Source organism: Symphalangus syndactylus, chromosome 4, assembly GCF_028878055.3.
Source record: "Symphalangus syndactylus isolate Jambi chromosome 4, NHGRI_mSymSyn1-v2.1_pri, whole genome shotgun sequence".
Taxonomy (NCBI): Eukaryota; Metazoa; Chordata; class Mammalia; order Primates; family Hylobatidae; genus Symphalangus; species Symphalangus syndactylus.
In genome coordinates this window covers 156,823,241-156,843,318 of record NC_072426.2, presented here as the reverse complement: position 1 = coordinate 156,843,318, position 20,078 = coordinate 156,823,241, and the positions used below count along the sequence as shown (strand labels likewise).

Here is a 20,078-nt window from a genome sequence, read left to right as displayed (position 1 = left end):
CTCTAAGATGTAGTGATACATACAAAGCATTCTAAAAATGAAAACAATGTTTAAAAAGCACACATTTTTACTTCAACATAATTTCTTATGCATGTGCAGCCAATGGAAAATCTATTATAGCTATTGTTGCCTTTTGAGGTTGAGAGGAAAGGACAGAGGGAAAAATTATTTACTTAGTATTCCTTGTCGCCATGATCTTTGTCCATAAAAGTCAAGAACGCCTGTTTGTGTTTCTAAGGGATCAGGATTGGGATACATTACAGAAGCCTGTAAATTAAAACACAAACCTAAATAATAGTTTATGGAACTCATCGCAAACCAACTCTTGCCCAATCTTTGACTGAACAAAAAAGTTTTCATAAATACAACCACCAAACATATATTCAATTATCAAATTTGTAAATATTTTAACATAAATTTGAACAAAAATTAAAATAAAAATGTTTCATTTAATATTTAGGTAGTCTCATACAAATCAATCTGATTCTGACGAATGATTTCACAGTAATTTCTTCACTTTTTTAATCTTTGCTCTAATAAACCAGTAAAAATATATTACAAATTATGCTCTATATTTATTCCACATGCATACATGCTCTTTGTGTAAATGAAAACAATGTTACAAGGAGTTTTACAGAGAAGACACTATTTTCCTTCTTTATCACTTCCGTATTAAATCCTGGTACTGTGGGGGAATATTTTTGGCACCAGAACTGATAGATTTACAGTGCTTTTTCTTAACTTTTCCCTCTGAAACCAAAATGTAATACATGAAAAATGTAGAAAACATCCAAAAGAAAAAGGATGAAAATCTAAATTACTTATAAACCTACTACCAACTCCCACTGTTAAGAATGTATGTTATCATTCTTCCAGATTTCACATGTACAAATTTGTTAATGACTAATTTTCAACCAGCTTCTTTCATTTAAATATATTCTGTATATTTAATCCAGCATTAAATATTCTTCTAAAACATTATTTTTCATGGCTGCTTGCTAGTGCATATTTTAACAAATTCCCTATAGCTATTCGTCTTTCTATTTTACAATTAATAAATCTGTGAGAACAACTTTATAAATAAATTTTGGTACTTATCTCAGAATTTATTAGCTGCCTTAGTATCTCCAAAAATTAAATTCTAGGTCAAAAGATATGCATAGTTTCAAAGCTTCTCAAATTATTTCATGGAAATATTATTATTATTATTATTATTATCATTATTATTGAGATGGAGTCTCGCTCTGTCGCCCAGGCTGGAGTGCAGTGGCGCGATCTCAGCTCACTACAGGCTCTGCCTCCCGGGTTCACGCCATTCTCCTGCCTCAGCCTCCCGAGTAGCTGGGACTACAGGCGCCCGCCACCATGCCTGGCTAATTTTTTGTATTTTTAGTAGAGATGGGGTTTCATCATGTTAGCCAGGATGGTCTGGATCTCCTGACCTTCTGATCCGCCTGCCTCGGCCTCCCAAAGTGCTGGGATTACAGGTGTGAGCCACCACGCCCAGCCCATTATATTTTAACCAATGATATTTATTAATGCCCAGTTCCTTACGTTCTTATAAAACTTAGTTTTAATCACTTTTTAAAATACTGTGTTCAAATTACAATATGCCAAACTTTAGAAATATAATACACACAATAAAATTATAAATCATACAAATAGCATGGCAAAAACAGTTAAATCATCATTTTAGAGAAAAAAATCTATTCATTTTAAGTACTAATATAAATCTAATTGTTTTTGGAACAGTTTTAAAAATAGTACTACTGATAATATTCACTCATATTCAGTGAAGAGAACTGCAGGTTTTAAGTGAAAATAAACTGATGTAACTATATAAATATAAATATATTTATATATACCACGTTCTTATTTTAAAGGTGTTTATAGGAAAACTGGTATCTAAATGTAATCATTCAAGAAAAAGGCAAAATGAAACATTAAGTTTAAGAAACTATGCAATTAACACTACTCCTCAAACAGACTCTTAAGAGTCTCCACACAGGAGGCCGGGCGTGGTGGCTCACGCCTGTAATTCCAGCACTTTGGAAGGCCAAGGCGGGCGGATCACCTGAGGTCAGGAGTTTGAGACCAGCCTGGCCAACATGGCGAAATCCCGCCTCTACTAAAAGTACAAAAATTAGCCAGGCATGGTGGCGGGCGCCTGTAATCCCAGCTACTCAGGAGACTGTGGCAGGAGCATCACTTGAACCCAAGAGATGAAGAGATGGAGGTTGCAGTGAGCCGAGACTGCGCCACTGCACTCTAGCCTGGGCAACAAGAGCAAGACTCTGTCTCCAAAAAAAAAAAACACAGTCTCCATACAGGAAAACCCCAGGAAAAGAAAGAAGTCAAAAGTTATCCTCTCCGGTGGGTCAAACAGATTTCCAAACTCTTCCAGCAGTGATCATAGAAACAAAACAATGGATTTATAGTGTGACAAGGATGAAACTGTGGCTTTTAAAGTAATTTTCTCTTGTCTAAATAGTCACTAACTTACTGCCAAAAATTAGTTCTTCAAAGAAAAACTTCTGCTCAATTCACAGGTGAAAATAGAGTACTCAGGCTAAAACCAAAGATCAATGTAATTCCTAAAGCTATAAAAAATAAAAACTAATTAAATTTAAAGACTTGGAAAAAATTATCAACACCAATCAGTTCTAGCTTCTTTCAAAAGAAGAATAACTTTTCTATGTGCTACATAATACGGAGTCAGTAACTTACTTCGTGGTTACAGAGGGTTTTTGCAAGCTGTTTCCGCTCCTGGGCATAGTATGCTGCCTGCTGGTAATAGAAACCGGGATTCTGAGTTTGAATAGCTGTTAACCCTAACTTAATAGCTTCATCAAATAAATCTCCAAAGGCCTGGAATCTTAAAGAAAAAAAAAATCAAGAAATAAAGAGGAATGAAAAGAAAAAGAAGCTTATTTCTGGTAATTCATCCTGGGAATCTTAACCTCAGCAGACTGTATTAAAATGGTGCTATTGATGAACAGTTAATATTTGCTGTAATTTCTTTGTAAATATTAATACATACTAACTGTAGGTTACCGATAGGTTCTATATTTAAGTCATCTCTTCTAACAAGTCTTTATAAACATACCATCAAACTAGATCTCAACATAGTTCCTACCACTCAAATAAATACAACCAAGTTTCTGGGAACAATTTCATTTTAGCAATTTTTAAACTTCATTCTCAAACAGTAAGCTCCATGACAGCAAGAATTTTGTTTACTGCTATATCCCCAGGACCTAGACATATGGTAGAGACTCAATAAATATATGCTGAATGAAAAAGATGGTACCATGAATTAAATAATTGCCATTAAGGAACTGTATACAATATCAATGTACAATATTACCAGAAACATACTTATGCTATATCATCAAAAACCTACTTAGTGACAAAAAACCTGGTTCAGTTTTAGAACCAAAGTCCATGCTATTTCTCCAAATACTATGTATTATTTTAAAAATATTCTAAAAGGACAATGTAAAACATACTGTTTAGACATCCATGCAGCATGCTCAAAAGACAACTCTGCACTTCCAATCTTTTTCTTACACAAGTCGATGTGTTTTCGGAACTGAGCAATTGCATCCAATGGGGTGTTGTGTTGAAAACACAGCCTACAGATCTGCAAAATGTAAAATTGATCCCAAAATAAAGGAAAAAAAAGAAAGTCAAAAGGCATATTCATTTAAAAACTATTTTGAGAATAACATTAAAAAAAGACAATGAAATTTCCTTCTCTGAAGCTCTTTGCAATACAATTAATTTTCCTTATCAGAATGGTTATGCTAAAACCAAAGGTTATACATCCCTTTTAGAAATGAAATAAAATAACTCAGTATTTGTACATAATTTATTCTACACTTTAGAAAAGCTTTTAAAAAATATGGAATAGAATTTAAAAATTATCCCCAATGAAGAACATGGACTAAAATAAACTATGTCCAACAGGTAATTGAGATAAGATAGATCAATATTCAGTTTTAGATTTGCCATAAAGCTAAAGATTTTCTGTAGCATAATTAAAGCAAAGTTAGTTCCATATCAAACACGTATTACAGAAATTCTTGAAAATTTTGTGTCTGGCATTCTATTTCAAAATAGTACTAATATGTATGTATTTGCGGCAAAAGGAAAAAACGAAGAAACAAAGCCTAAATTTATTTCCATATGCTTGTCACAATTTTCACTTTTATTTTTTAAATACAAAGGAACACATGAAAAGTCAGTCTCTCATCCATTCCTGTCCCTCAGCCATCTAATTTCCCTTTCTAGAGGCAATCAGTTTCTGCCATATACTTCCTGATATATTCTACACACAGATAAGTATGTGTGTGCCTTTCTAGAAAACTATTGTTTTTATACAAATAACAACATCCCACTAAATATGCTAATCTGTGACTTTATTCATCTTGCAATATATTTTGGGTATCATTCCATATCACTACATAGAGCGGTCTCACTCTCAATAGCTTTTAATATTCCTTTGTTTACAGTTATAATTTATATAACCAATCACTTATAATTGGGTTGTTTCTAATCTTTTCCTATTAGAAAAAAACAGTGAATTAAAGCATCTATTTGGCCATACATCACCAACACAGTGTCAGGCATCTTTAAGATGAATGTGAAAAAACTAAAAGCAAACCAAACAGCCGTTGCTTGACTTCTGAGGGCATCTATTCCTGTGATAGACAATCTCAAAATAAAATGCTCAAACAGTAGGTATAAAAGTTTCCTCTGGCCGGGCGCAGTGGCTCACACCTGTAATCCCAGCACTTTGGGAGGCCGAGACAGGCGGATCACGAAGTCAAGAGATCGAAACCATACTGGCCAACATGGTGAAGCCCTGTTTCTACTAAAAACACAAAAATTAGCTGGGTGTGGTGGCGCATGCCTGTAGTCCCAGCTACTCAGAAGGCTGAGGCAGAAGAATCGCTTGAACCTGGGAGGCAGAGGTTCCAGTGAGCCGACATCCCGCCACTGCACTCCAGCCTGGCGAAAGAGCGAAACTCCATCTCAAAAAAAAAAAAAATGTTTCCTCTAAGGTGAACAGATACTTCTTTTCTGTGCCATTAAACCAAGAAGGAGTCACATAGTTCTAATAATTTTATCTTTTAAAACTTGGTAATACAGGCAGCTTTCTTCTCAACTCCTCCTTGCTCCCACTGAAAAACAAAACAAAAACCAAAAAACCCTCCAAACTTTAAAAACCTCTAGAACTTATCAATTCAAAACACAACTACTATGAATAGGCTGCTAAGAATCAAGGCCCTTCTGAGAAAAAGGATATACAAGAGGAGATCATAATTAATCAAATACTAACTTTTCAGAGCAAGAAATCAATTTTGATGTTCAAATTTTAAAAAGATAATTTAATATTGAAACACAAATTCCCTGTATTTGGAAGCAGAATTATTACCTTGTAGTTTATAAATCCTGCCATAGTCTTAATTTCCAGAATATTAGTTTCATGGGCCCTCAATTCGTGTACAAGATTATAGGCGGTCCTATAATTCCTAAATGGGGAGGGTGGTTAATAATGATATAAATTAGTTTCATAAACGTTTTCTAAGAACCAAATCACTAGAAATAACAAAGAATATTTACTCAACATTTCTTAGTGCTCAACAGCTCAATAATATCAATTTCTGACTTCCTGATAAATGAGCCATTAGTTATTAAATATATGTGAGAGGAATCAATGATTTCATAAAGAACAGAACCACGACATGTGCGTTGTTCTGTCATTAACATCTGTCAGTAACAAACAGATAACTTAAAAAAGGAAATTGGACAACTGTCCAGAAAAATCAGCATTCTGTTAAAAAACATAAGTATTTTAAAGTACCATTACAAGCTCTCAAACAAATAGAAATTTTATTAGCAAAGGTGGTATCAAGACAGCACAGGTCAGCCAGGCGCGGTGGCTCACATCTGTAATCCCAGCACTTTGAGAGGCTGAGGTGGGCAAATCACTTGAGGTCAGGAGTTTCAGATCAGCCTGGCCAACATGGTGAAACCCCGTTTCTACTAAAAATACAAAAGTTAGCTGGGTGTGGTAGCACAAGCCTGTAATCCCAGCTACTCAGGAAGTTGAGGCAGGAGAATCCCTTGAACCCAGGAGGCGGAGGTTGCAGTGAGCTGAGATCGTGCCACCACACTCCAGCCCAGGTGACAGAGCGAGATGCCATCTCAAAAAAAAAAAAAAAAAAAGCAGCACAGGTCAACAGCTTTTTAACCCCAAGTACCTCTAAGGTTAAGTGAATATTACTGGCCTCAGGTAAAGTCTACAGAGCAGGGAAAAATGTCCTTAGGGCAGCTCACGCTGAAGGAGAAGCATGGTGAGAAACAAGGGCCTGGTGGGAACAGGGCCTACCTTGCACATGGAAGGTAATAAGAAAATCTCAAAACAGGCTTTTCATAGAAAAAGTTTGTTCATAACTTCTCCAGGTAAATGTATTTCTTTCCAGAATTATTTTTGAACAGAACTGAAATTGAAGGATTTAAACTAATATCATCCATAAAAATGAACTACAGGCCAGGCGCAGTGGCTCACACCTGTAATCCCAGCATTTTGGGAGGCCAAGGTGGGCAAATCACCTGAGGTCAGGAGTTCGAGACCAGCATGGCCAACATGGTGAAACCCCACCTCTACTAAAAATATAAAAATTAGCTGGGCCTGGTGGCAGGCGCCTGTAGTCCCAGCTACTCAGGAGGCTGAGACAGGGGAATCACTTGAATCCAGTAGGCACAGGATGCAGTGAGCTGAGATCGCACCATTGCACTCCAGCCTGGGCAACAAGAGCAAAACTCTGTCTCAAAAAAAAAAAAAAAAAAAAAAAATGAACTACATTAAAGCCAGTTATATGAAGTTGTTGAGATTCAGGAAACACAACTTGGTGCTTTGGTACTTAAACATCTCAAAACAACAACAAAAATAAGATGTTTTGGCAATATTCCTGTGAATAATAAAATTATTTTTATTTATTTCTATTTTTCTTTCCCCTACTCAATTTTTGGATAAATAGCTGTTTTTAATACCTTTGTCTTCAAAAACTGAGTTAAAGCTACAAAGAGGTCAAGTTTCATTAAATTCTTCTTGGTAAAAGCAAAGGACTAAAATATTTAACCACTGCCAACAGATCTGCAACTCATCTTCAAGGCTCTAAGCAGAGACTTCAAATGGAAAATGATGCAACTGACTGATATCATTAAAATTTAATTTAAAAAATTGAATTGAATAAATGTACTAGTGTATAAACCTATAAAAATGAATAGTCTGGTGCTCACTTCAGCAGCACATATACTAAAATGGGAGCAATGCAGAGAAGATTAGCATGGCTCCTGTGCAAGGATGACATGCAAATTTGTGAAGAGGTACATTTAAAAATTTATTTTGCAAAAAAAAAGTCTGATTTAGATAATGTTTAAATCAGTCTCTTACAAGAATTTTATCGAGTATACACATAAAAAATAGTCAAGAAGATGGGGGAAATTTTAATATTACATTTCTGTGGCTCATAAAATTTAATTAATCAAATAAGAAAGCTTTATGACACAATGAAATTTACTTCCAAAATGAAAATTTTTTAAAATCCTAAAATATTATATTCCATTCATCTCTAGACTAATTCCTAAATCTAAGCAATATGAACACTTTAAAATTAATTATACTTTGGTTGAGATTCAGAAATTGCCATTACATGTTATTGTTAATATAAAAATAGGAAACATTCAGTTTGAAAGCTTAACAACTTACTTCAGCGCATTTTGTGTATCTTGTTTCAACTCACTGAAGAAACCTATTTTGAACTGATGCCTAACAAATAAAAGCTAAAAAGAGACAAAAAAATTACTTATACATATTCTATTTAAAAATGAAAATTATAATAATGTTTATTATGAGGAGACATAAAAGAATGAAGAAAAATATTCAAAACTGAAATCCAAGAATTATTCCCACAAGGGCACAGTTAAGAAGGTTATAAAAATCTACCTTTAAGAACTTTAAGAGCAGAATTTAATTTAAAAACAAATTAATTTTTAAAAGCATTGAAAAAACTTTAGAAATGCTGAAACCATTTAAAACATTAAAGTATTAAGAACATGTAATAATCACCTCAAAAATAATAATAATCCGCTCTAGAATGCTTCTATTATTGCAAAAAATCACGTACCTGGTGTGTTGTTTTATTCAAAAATTCTTTATGAGATTTCACTCTTCTGATCTCAGTGTAGTAATAAGTCTGTGCATGTTCATAAAAGGCATTTTCCAATCTGTAAAAAACAAAACCAAACAAGCATTTAAATATTAAAATTATTTTAAACCAAACTTTTCAAGAATATTTGTGAGACTTGAAAGTAAAATGGTGACAGAAATATCTATTTTACATTATGAATAAGACAAAGTGAAGCAAAAGATAACCTGAATTTTCAGATCAAAAAGTCTAAAAACAAGACCATCCAAAAGCCATTTAAAATTATTTATAATACAGGATACAACAAATAAAAATATGGTAATCTTTTTTTTTTTTTTTTTTTGAGACAGGGTCTGGCTTTGTCACCTAGGCTGGAGAGCAGTGATGCAATCTTGGTTCACTGCAACCTCCACTTCCCTGGTTCAAGTGATTCTTGTGTCTCAGCCTCCTGGGTAGCTGGGACTACAGGCACGTTCCACCACGCCTAGCTAATTTTTGTATTTTTAGTTGAGATGCACTTTTACCATGTTGGCCAACCGGGCTGGTGTCGCTCTCCTGACCTCAAGTGATCCACCCACCTTGGCCTCCCAAAGGGCTGGGATTAGGATCACAGGTGTGAGCCACCGCTCCCAGCCTAAAATTTGATTGGAATCTCTAAAAGTACATTCGCCCCTATTTTATATTTTTATAAAAAGTCTGAAAAAAACTATTACTCAATTAGATTTCACTTTTTTTGTGATTTTAGTATTTAGGATTTAAAAGAATAAGAAAACTAATGGGGAAAGAACCAAAAATGAGAACTGGCAAATAAGGTGAAAACATTTGTGTGATTTAAATCCTCCATCATTCTATAACTTACATAGGAACAAGAAAATCTGACCAGAGATGGATACACAACTCAAGCTTTCTTTGGTGAAAAGAAGTTATCAGAAGTTATCTGCCTAGGGCATGAAAGAAAGCAGAACTCATAGCCAGATAAAAGATGAACTTAAATATCAGATATTATATTTTAAATTTGATTTTCTAGGTTAAGATTTTATTTTATTTCATTTTATTTTATTTTTGAGACAGGGTCCCGCTCTGTTGCCCAGGCTGGAGTGCAGCGGTGCGATCAAGTCACACTGCAGCCTCAGTGTCCTGGGCTCAAGTGATCCACCCACCTCAGCCTCCAGAGTGGCTGGAACTACAGGCATACACGACCGGGCCCAGCTAATTTTTATATTTTTTGTAGAGACGGGGCTTCACCATGTTGCCCAGGCTGGTCTCAAATTCCTGGACTCAAATGATCCAAATGCCTCAATCTCCCAAATTATTGAGATTACAGGCATAAGCCCCCATGTCCCACCTTTCAAGATTTTTCTGTTTTCAAAACAGTAGTTTTAAAAATGTTAAAATATGACAAAATTAGAATCTAACCTTGAAGCAAATAATGTGTGAAGGAATGTATTAACCTAAGCTGTCTTTTAAATTTTGCAAATGGGGGCCGGGCGCAGTGGCTCACGCTTGTAATCCCAGCACTTTGGGAGGCAGAGGCGGATCACGAGGTCAGGAGATCAAGACCAGCCTGGCTAACACGGTGAAACCCTGTCTCTACTAAAAATACAAAAAATTGGCCAGGCGTGGTGGCGGGTGCCTGTAGTCCCAGCTACTTGGGAGGCTGAGGCAGGAGAATGGCATGAAACCAGGAGGCGGAGCTTGCAATGAACGGAGATGATGCCACTGTACTCCAGCCTGGGCAACAGAGCGAGACTCCATCTCAAAAAATAAAATAAAATAAAAAATTTGCAAACAGGTAGCAACAAGGCACTGACTACAATGTCTAATGTTATGGTAGCCAGAAATATGTCTACAGGCTATTCTGAATGATTAAAAAAACAAAAAATCCTTCTCAATAGAGAATCAGTATTATTAATCTAGATTGCCTCAGTAAATATCAAAGATAAGTGTGGTTTTAGTTTTCAAGCTGAATGTGTACTTAGAGATAAAACACCTGTTAAACAGTCAATACAGAAGACTGAGAGTAACTACGCTTGGTAAGTGCTATTATTTCCTCTAAACTGAGGGATACAGAGTCAAATCTTTCCCTCGCTTTAACCATAACAGGCCACAGAGACATCACGGGATAGAGCATAAGTGTTGTAAGGCTTCCACTTTTTAATTCATATACTTCTTTATTATTTGAGGCTTATTTGGAGAAAACTTTATAACCAGCTTCACAAACATAAATAAATAAATGACGAATCTAGTCAAGACATAAGGCGGTTAGTGAAAAGACCAATTCTTTTACCAGATACTCAAACATTACACTTTTAAGGCAACACCAAACATTAAGAATGCTCTTTTAAGGAAAGAGACCTTGAGTTTTTTTTGTTCTACAATAAAAAAAACCAACTGATTCAGTCTTCCCGTTTAGTGATTTAAACTAGCTGAACTTCAAATGTCCATGCTTTTTTTATGACATTCCTCTGTCCAAAATAACCACTACTTCCTCCCACTAATCCACACCTTCAAGCACAGTTGCAGGACTTCCTCTTCCTTAAACCTTCCCAGATCACATCTATTTATTTCTTCTCTGAAATCCTGTAAGACTTACAAACTATATTACAGAATTTACACTTGCAGTGCTCTGTGGAATTTAACATGGATGCTTTTGGTCTCCACAATTAAATCAGCTTCTGTATGAAGGTAGGAACCTGATCAACTTGTTTTGAGCTAGACAAAATGCACACGTACATAACATATACAAATATGCACACAATTATCTATATTTTATTGTTTGACCTGTCTCGAAATAGAATTTATCCTACCAGATAATTTAGGTTACACTTTTAATTACAAGCTGCTCCCTATTGTAACTTTTTATTAGAAAACATGTATATTTACTCTCAGCAATATTCATATAAAGATCACCTGAAGTCCATTTTCTGCTGCCACTGCACCAGCATATCAAGTAAGCACATTTTTCAGAGCATACAAACATATATTTTAGCCACTGCAACTGAACTTTGAAAAACTAGCACTGATTCCAGGAAAGAGAGGAGCTACCAGTTTTCAGGTGAAGGACATTCTAGCTTCTAAGTTATACATGCAGATTTATGTCTAAAAGGGGTGTTCCTGAATTTTGTAAAGTACCTAAGAGGCAAAAATATTCACACAACTTTGGAGAACAAAAGGAGGAACTACTGTATACTTAAAAGGAAGTTATATTGAAGGTAGATCCTGTGCTAAAGGCTGCAAATAAAAGGCACAAGAGCAGAAGCAGGAGCAGCAGTGGCGGCTGGGGTGGATGAGGGGTGGGGTCCTTACATCCTTTCTTCCTTTCTCCTCCAGCCTTTTCAGTAAAAGGGGACAGAAGGGAGAGTGAAATACTGCTTCAATATTGTCCCATCCAGCCAAATGTTTACAGCAGTTCCAATTTTTAATTTATGGAAAGACGAAGATCAGAGACAAAAATCTTTAACTGCACGGATCTGTGCATCTGCATACATCGTTTTGTATTTTTAACAACGGAGTTCAAGCCCATTGAAATTCTTTGCTTCAAATAATTTTAAACTAATTAGAAAACTGCTTCCAGGGCCAGGAACAGTGGCTCATGCCTGTAATCCCAGCACTATGGGAGGCTGAGGTGGGCGGATCACCTAAGGTCAGGAGTTCGAGACCAGCCTGGCCAACGTGGTAAAACCCTGACTCTACTAAAAATACAAAAATTAGGCCGGGCATGGTGGCTCACGCCTATAATGCCAGCACTTTGGGAGGCCGAGACGGGTGGATCACAAGGTCAGGAGTTCAAGACCAGCCTGGCCAAAATCGCCTATAATCCCAGCTACTTGGGACGCTGAGGCAGGACAATCACTTGAATCTGGGAGGCGGAGGTTGCAGTGAGCCAAGATCACGCCACTGCACTCCAGCCTGGGCGACAGAATGAGACTTTGTCTCAAAAAAAACAAAAAACAAAAAACAAACAAATTAGCCGGGTGTGCTGGTGCATGCCTGTAGTCCCAGCTATTCAGGAGGGTGAGGCAGGAGAATCGCTTGAACTTGGGAGGCGGAGGTTGCAGTGAGCCGAGATTGTGCCACTGCACTCCAGTCTGGGTGACAGAAGGAGATTCCATCTTAAAAAAGAAAAGAAAAGAAAACTGCTTCCAACATTTTCCAGAGCCATTTTTGGCATATTCTTTCCATAGCACAACTTTCCTCTGAGAAGCATTCGCTTTCTTACTCATTATTAAACTGTCACCTTTGTTTTCAAAGGCAAAGTACGTGTGTGGTTTTTAAACAGTTGCTAGTAAGCATGACACAGACAGCCTATTGTCCTAAGAGGAAAGGTCTGAACGTTGAGAACACTTACTTTTTAATAAAAGAAAAATGCTTACTCGGATCATTAACTTGGACAACTCCTGTATTTTGCCTTGAAATGATCAGCAAACTTCTCCAATACAAAAGATTTCCACGATCACTCCCAATGCATTACAGAAGTATTATCGAGATTCTAACATTTTGACACTTAAAAAAACACTAATGAAATCATTGTAGCATGTATAGGTAATACCTCGAAAGGCTCTGAAAGCACAGGAATAAGTGTGCCATCAATAGCTCCACCACCTCCCTCCCAGATCAATGAGATGAAGATGTTCTTATATCCAGCTTTACTCTCTCTCTCTGAAGACAAAATATAAATCTGAAGAAAGGGCCTATGAGTTTCCTCATCTCCAACGGACTGTCTTATGCACTCCCCATCTTGTATCCACATACTGGAGGCTATGGACCCAGGGCACTTGCTTTTTACATCAGTTATTTTGACAATCTACTCCTTATTGAAATGTTGCATCATCCACAACAAAACTACAAGTGGTTAAGGGCACAGGCCTCTGTTCCTCTTGAATCCATGACCGCCTAAATTTGAAAGCTGTGGTGGGCAGGATCACGGATGGTTAAGGTAGGGTTCTCAAGCTCAGCACTGCTGACATTTCGGCCAGGTAATTCCTTGTTGTGCAGGGCTGTCCTGTACGCTGTAGAGTGTGTGGCAACATCCCTGGCCTCTACCTACTGGAAGCCAATACAGCAACCCCCTCAGTTGTGGCAATCATAAAAGTCTCCAGGCATTGCCAAATAGTCTCTGGAAGGTAATGCTGCTCGGTGAAGTCATTATGGCAGGGTATAGCACAGAGGACAACGGCTTTCTAACGGAGGCTTCATTGAAGCCTTAAATGTTGAGTAAGAGAGAGCCCGGAAAAGGAGAGCTGGCAGGTGGGCATGACTGTGAAAGCATCTGACAAGGAACAGCACCGTGAATAGGAAAGCACTGAAGTGCAGAGTCAAGGGGGAGCTGTCCAGACCTGGAGAGCTGAGGCCAGGTGTGATGCTGGGATGAGCCTCAGTGGAAAGAAAAGCTGCCTGCGTGTGCTACCAGCTGCCCCTCTCTTCTCTCTGTTCCCTATTGCTCATATGTCTGCATTTAAGGAACAAAACTCATTTATTCTTTTCCGCTGAATTCCAAGAAATTATCTCAATGTTATCTTGGGCACTACTGACTTGATTTTCTGTGGTGTGAATTCTACTGTTTACTGCTTCCAGTGTGAAGATTTATTTTGCTAATTGCAATTAAGTTTCTTTGCAATTCATCTTTTCATTTGATCCTATTCCTCTGCATGTTCTCTGCTAAATGTATGCTTCTCTTTCTTAGAAGCCTGGTCATTTATATACCAGTGAGAAGGCCAGGTAACCTCCTGCAGCGGATCATTTTCAGAGGTTTGCTTCTGAGAAAGAAACAAATGCAAGAGAAGCAATACTCAAAAATAAATAAAACTTATGAGTTAACGAAGGACACTTATGCAGAATGAAAAGGAAAACCATTTTACAGTCAAAGTCAATGAAAATATTCATATCTAAATACATCCTAGCATAAAATGTCCTACTACAAAACTTCTGTGTGACAATAAATGCTACAAAACAATGAATAATGGCCACATAATTTTTGAGGTAATGTTGTGTCTCCAGGTAATCTGCCCTTTATACACAAAGGCTTTATAAAGATATTTAAGATATGATAGGGCTCACACCTTCCTAAAACATTAGTTACATAGATACATCGACATCTCAAGAATGATGCAAAAAGAGGCCAGAATGGAATGGAGACACTCTCATAAAAAAGGACAGACATGTCGCTCCAGGACATGGGTAGTTACTGGAAAGTATAATGGAAAAACATATAAACTTTGTTTCTTTAAATAAAGTTGACCTAGATGCACATATGGAAGAGTGTTAATGAGGTAATGTTAAGTGGAAGATCACTGCATATCATATGAGCACATTTATGTTTTTGTGTTTGTGGGTGTGGTATGGATACTATAAAGAAATACATATATTTGTTCCTATACAAAAAGACATTTTTTTGGAAGGAAACTTAAGAAACTGTTGATACTGGTTACCTCAGGGAATTGGAGAGGGTTAAGAATTTAACAAAAAGACTTTTATTTTTACCCCATAGCCTCTGTATCATATGAGTGTTTTCCATGAACACGATTTTTTAAAAAAATAAATGGGTCTAAGCTACCAATTTCTCAATTCTTAATAATCTAAAAAAACAAAACTTTAAAAGACCTCTACTTACCTTATAATATAACCCACAAGGTGGTCAGTGTGCGGCAGTACAAACAAAGACTTTCCTGAGAGTTCACATGCATTGCATAAAGCTGCAGCCCTTTCTGAAGCAATGACATCTTCTCCTGTTGATAATCCCCATCAAGATGAATGAGAAATAAAATACGTAATGTAGCTTCCCAAATAAATATTTCCCCAAGTCTGAAAAATAGAATTAGGAATAAAAACCCAAACGGCTTTTCATCACACCAACAGGACTCACGGGCTCCTTGAGAGCTCTGTGTGGTTCTTAGAGGTTACACAGTATATGCCCTTTAGGAAAACACTGTGGAATTTTCTACTGAGCCAGGATAGGTGGCCAAGTAACGCCAACAGATATACCACATAACTATTTCAAAGGACATAACTAAAACTGGAAGCAATAATTCATGAAAGAAGTCTCCAAAACCATTTTGGATGCTGTTAAGTTTCAACACAGAAACAAAAATATATTTTGGTCTACAAAAGTCTGGGAAAGTGGAAATAAGAATTTGAAACTAAGACATTTTCTAAGAAAAAACTACAAATCCTATAGCCTTTTTCTTTGCCCTACAGAAAATTAATGAAAAAATTTCATATAAGGAATATAGTTTCAAATAGACCTTAGATAAGTAAATTATATTCTTTTTTGGAAAGCTTTGGAAGCCAAAAAAATATATACTCTTATAAAAAAATCAAGCGAATTGTTTTGTGAATTAAACATGCCTTCCTATATCCCCTACATAAGAAGACAAGTGGAACTAGGGGAACAGGACTTAAGATTGCATTCTTTACTATCTTTAATTTTTTACAATAAGCATTTGTTCATGTATCATTGGTGCGTTTTAAAGTTAACATACTATCAGCCCCATAACTGAATGCATAAAAGATTTAAACATCCAAAAAACCCCTATCTCCCTTTAATAAGAATTGGAGGTAGAAAACAATTAATTAATTAATTAGACTTTTGATACCTGGGGGCAAAGGGGTTTTCTTCTGAATCAGAACCACTGCAACTTTTGTGTTTCTTCCTTGTAAACTTTGCCTGCAATGAAAAAGCAAGAATAAAATTATTTTAACTTAAAAAAATGTATTCGTGACTTCACATAAAATACAACCTTGGTAATTCAACTGAAGATAAATTTCAACTACAAAAACCAAGATCAGAAGAAATCTTTTCCTGCACACAAAGCACATATATGTCACAATGATTTAAATTCTAAAAGTATGATCTCACATCTTCTAATCTTAAAAATCTTCCTTAAAAGCAAAAGATTAATGTATACTTTTATGTAAAAGTTACAATGCAACTTACTTCTTTATGGTGATACACTGCAGAATAGTCATCCAAAAGAATTAATTATTTGAAACTTAAATAGTGATAAAGCAAAACGTTTTAAGAGACTAAATAGTAAATTACTATGTCTCCAAAAAAGATAATAAATACAAGAAAAACATTTGGAAATTCAGCCCAGTTAGTCTTCTAAATTTCTTCACATACCCAGCATTATATACAGTCAATAATTATGCTAACTGTGAGGAAGTGAACAAGATTCATTGGAGGTCAATCCCCAAAGTGACCACTGCAGTCTGAACGGTACTTCATTGCCCTCAAGAAGTGTTAGTAACACACATGTGCAAACTGACATAGCCGCCCTGACACAGAAGATCATACCTGACTATTTCCACTCTGGTGGCGCACTCAGACTGCTTTTCTTTCCACTGAGGCTCATCCCAGTCCAGTTCATAGAACACAACTACCAGGGCGGGCACCAGATTCAGATGCTTATTCATCCAGCCAGTCTTTAAGATCCCTTTAGGAATGTACCACTCATATGAAGTTCTCTGCAAACATTGGCAGAAATTGAAAAGTTACCTGACAGGAGCAGAAACCATCTGTTACTGAGTGCCAAGCACTTTATGTGCATTGATCTCATTCAATATACACACCTCCCATTTTTGATTAGGAAACTCAGGCTTACAGATTCAGCAAGAACTAGTAAGTGTTGAAGATGGAATCTCAACCCTGGAGAAGCTATACTTCCCATTTAAAGAATGACTAAAGCCAAAGAGTTTCTAACAGCCCCATAACTGAATGCATAAAATGATGATGCATGTCTAATGATGTCAAGGGTCTCAAATACTTTGTTAAAAAAAAAAAAAAAAAGTAGCCCATTTCCAGATAAATTCTACTTATATTCTTCACCATTCCAGCTTCTGTTCTTATAAAACTGCTCAAATAAAATATTATCTAAAATCCAATATGGTTTTGTTTATTTCAAAGACACATTGCTGTGATGGTATTTCACCTCACTTGAGGATGAAGTAAAAAGCAGGGAACAATTCTTAAACAGAAGCCTCACAGCAGCCACTTGAGTCTCAGCACTGAGTGCCACAGAGTGGGAAAAGGATGCTGTAGATTTGAGTGTTAGCCCTGAAGGATGCAGTTGAAACCTCACATTCCTTCCAAATCATCTGCGCTGGCTCAGACTACTCCACTTCATGCTGATGCAATGTCTACCTCCAGTAAGGAAAGATGAGGTCAATAAGGAAGCCTGACACAAAATAACATGGGGACTCAGCCAAAAGCTGGGAATAGAGAAATGAAAAGCAGCTTGAATTCAAGCATTAAAAGAGGAGAAAAGAGGGCTTGTGCTGGGCTCCCTGCCTTGACACAAACATGACACTTAAGAAAAATAATCGTGTAGGCCTGGCACGGTGGCTCACACCTGTAAACCCAGCACTTTGGGAGGCCGAGGCGGGCAGATCACGAGGTCAGGAGATCGAGACCATCCTGGCTAACACGGTGAAACCCCGTCTCTACTAAAAATACAGAAAATTAGCCGGATGTGGTGGCGGGTGCCTGTAGTCCCAGCTACTCGGGAGGCTGAAGCAGGAGAATGGCGTGAACCCAGGAGGCGGAGCTTGCAGTGAGCCCATATCGTGCTACTGCACTCCAGCCTGGGGGACAGAGCGAGACTCCGTCTCAAAAAAAAAAAAAAAAAAAAAAAAAGAAAAGAAAAATAATCATGTGAGGGCCAGGGCTGGGATGCTACTACTTGCACAATTTCAGACAGCTCAGTTTCCAGGGCTGGGTATATGAAATGGTGTCTCCTTTGTGTGGTTCTCAAACACACACAAAAATAATCAGCTGGTGACCAAGTCCTATATTCCCAGAAACCAACTGAGGAGGCCTGCAATCTACATTTTTAATAAATACCCCAGGTTATGATGACATACTTTGTCCAGAGACTACTGTGTCAGAGACACTGCTCTAGGGCAAAAGAAAAAAAAGGATATGGGTCAGAACTAAAAGGGTTTTATCACCTAACTTTCAAACCAACCTCATAAGATTATGATAAATAACAAATCAATACACATAAATTGCTTAAAACAGTAAACTGTTTTACTGTTTTTTTACAACTATGTTAGCTATTAGTGATACTATCATCATGATAATTATTATCTAAGGTAAAGTAGTCTTTACTATGTTGTTCACCTTAAAAGTCAGTTTTGAACTTAATACCTTTCTTCATTCCGCAATGAATAAACTGCCTTAGTTTAACTCCTCAAGAATAGGGAACCTGTCTTACTTAAATTCGGATCACTAGCTTGTTGCAAGGTTCCAGGTACCTGTCACAAAGCAAGTGCTCAAAAAATCTGTGAAATTGAGCCAAATTGCACAGACCATGGGATTCAAAAACGACATTAGTAATGATGGTGGGGAATGCAAGACCTTCCTTTTAGAGGCGACTATGTTGGGTTCTTTTCCTAAAAACAAAAAAGGGAAAACCTAAGCTCACAGGATAGAAAGCTTTATAAAGTAATTATTCCTCTGGAGTTTAAAAAAAAAGAACTATTATTAAATAAACATGCAGTGTATTACATGAAAATGCCTAAGGCTTTCTTTATGCACCACTGTGGGCACTGTCTTGATAAACTCGGCACACGCAACAGAACAAAAAAGACATACACACACACACACACACACACACAAACACACACAGAGGGTAAGAACACATGCCACCACAATGCCATTACCTTGGGTCTACATTTGGGATACTCATGGTCACCTGGTAGCACCTTGAAAGAAATTGGTACTCGATCAGCTCTCCGATTGGCACAGAAGGCATCCCAGACAGCTCGATGGACTGCATTATAAACTACATCCAGGCCCGTAAGAGTAACAAAGGCCATAGGCCGGCAACATAATTCCACAGGGAAGTCCCACTGTGTGGGGCTCATGTTTACGATGTCACAAAAAACCTGAAATACAAACGTTAATACATTCATAATTAATTTTTAAAAACTCATATTCATTTCTCCAGCCTGGGCAACAAGAGCAAAACTCTGTCTCAAAAAAAAAAAAAAAAAAAAAAAAAAACAACTCATATTCATTTCCAATATATGAATCTCTATTTAAAAATCATTACAAAAAAATAATCATTACAAGGCCAGGCATGGTGGCTCACGCATGTAATCCCAACACTTTGGGAGGCCGAAGGAGGTGGATCACTGGAGGCCAGGAGTTCGAGACCAGCCTAGCCAACACAATGAAACCTTGTCTCTACTAAAAATACAAATAATTGGTCGGGCATGGTGGCTCACGCCTGTAATCCCAGCACTTTGGGAGGCTGAGGCGGGCGGATCACAAGGTCCGGAGATCGAGACCATCCTGGCCAGTATATTACAGAGAATTCAGGTAAGGCACAAGTGGCTCATGCCTATAATCCCAGCACTTTGGGAGGACAAGGCCGGAGGACTGTTGAGCCAGGAGTTCGAGACTGGCCTGGGAAACATAGTGACATCCTGTCTATAAAAGAAATAAAAAAGAAAATAGCCGGGCATGGTGGTGCGCACTTGTAGTCTCAGCCACTTGGGAGGTTGAGATGGGAGGATCACTTGAGTCTAGGTGTTTAAAGTTACAGTGAACTATGATTGTGCCACTGCACTCCAGCCTGGGTGACAGAGCAAGACTGTGCCGCAAAAAAAAAAAAAAGTTATTCCAAACAAAATTATCACTATATTTTAAATATAATCTTATTTGAAAAAGAATGGTCATGAGGCTCTTTTAAAAGGTAATCTACACCAGTATATCACAGAGAAGTCTAATACAATCTTTGTGAAAAGTGAGGCACACTTAGGCTAATACCTGATCCCCAAAACATGTAATATTTTCAACTGAAAGGTTAATTTAGGGAAGACTATTAGTTTTCTCATGTTTACGTACTGAAAGAACAA

At 37.1% G+C, this 20,078-nt stretch overlaps 1 protein-coding gene and 1 pseudogene across 6 annotated transcripts in view; one reads left to right on the top strand and one right to left on the bottom strand.

The window, feature by feature from the left end:
* Nucleotides 1–20,078, bottom strand: part of TRAPPC11 (trafficking protein particle complex subunit 11) — a 51,780-nt gene that overhangs the window by 29,818 nt on the left and 1,884 nt on the right. For 5 of the 6 annotated variants that reach the window (XM_055276507.2, XM_055276506.2, XM_063637655.1 and 2 more), the window contains 10 exons: nucleotides 18,879–19,103; nucleotides 16,513–16,682; nucleotides 15,812–15,882; nucleotides 14,830–14,944; nucleotides 8,199–8,298; nucleotides 7,781–7,854; nucleotides 5,441–5,537; nucleotides 3,510–3,643; nucleotides 2,728–2,875; nucleotides 174–267 (listed from right to left, as the gene is read on the bottom strand). In XM_055276507.2, coding sequence (XP_055132482.1) covers nucleotides 174–267; nucleotides 2,728–2,875; nucleotides 3,510–3,643; nucleotides 5,441–5,537; nucleotides 7,781–7,854; nucleotides 8,199–8,298; nucleotides 14,830–14,944; nucleotides 15,812–15,882; nucleotides 16,513–16,682; nucleotides 18,879–19,082 — 1,207 coding nt within the window. In that variant the 5' untranslated portion in view covers nucleotides 19,083–19,103. Of the gene's footprint in view, nucleotides 1–173; nucleotides 268–2,727; nucleotides 2,876–3,509; nucleotides 3,644–5,440; nucleotides 5,538–7,780; nucleotides 7,855–8,198; nucleotides 8,299–14,829; nucleotides 14,945–15,811; nucleotides 15,883–16,512; nucleotides 16,714–18,878; nucleotides 19,104–20,078 lie in introns of those variants that run through there. The other variant, XM_063637657.1, reaches the window with a different exon arrangement.
* On the top strand, nucleotides 7,304–7,416 carry LOC129481379 (uncharacterized; annotated as a pseudogene).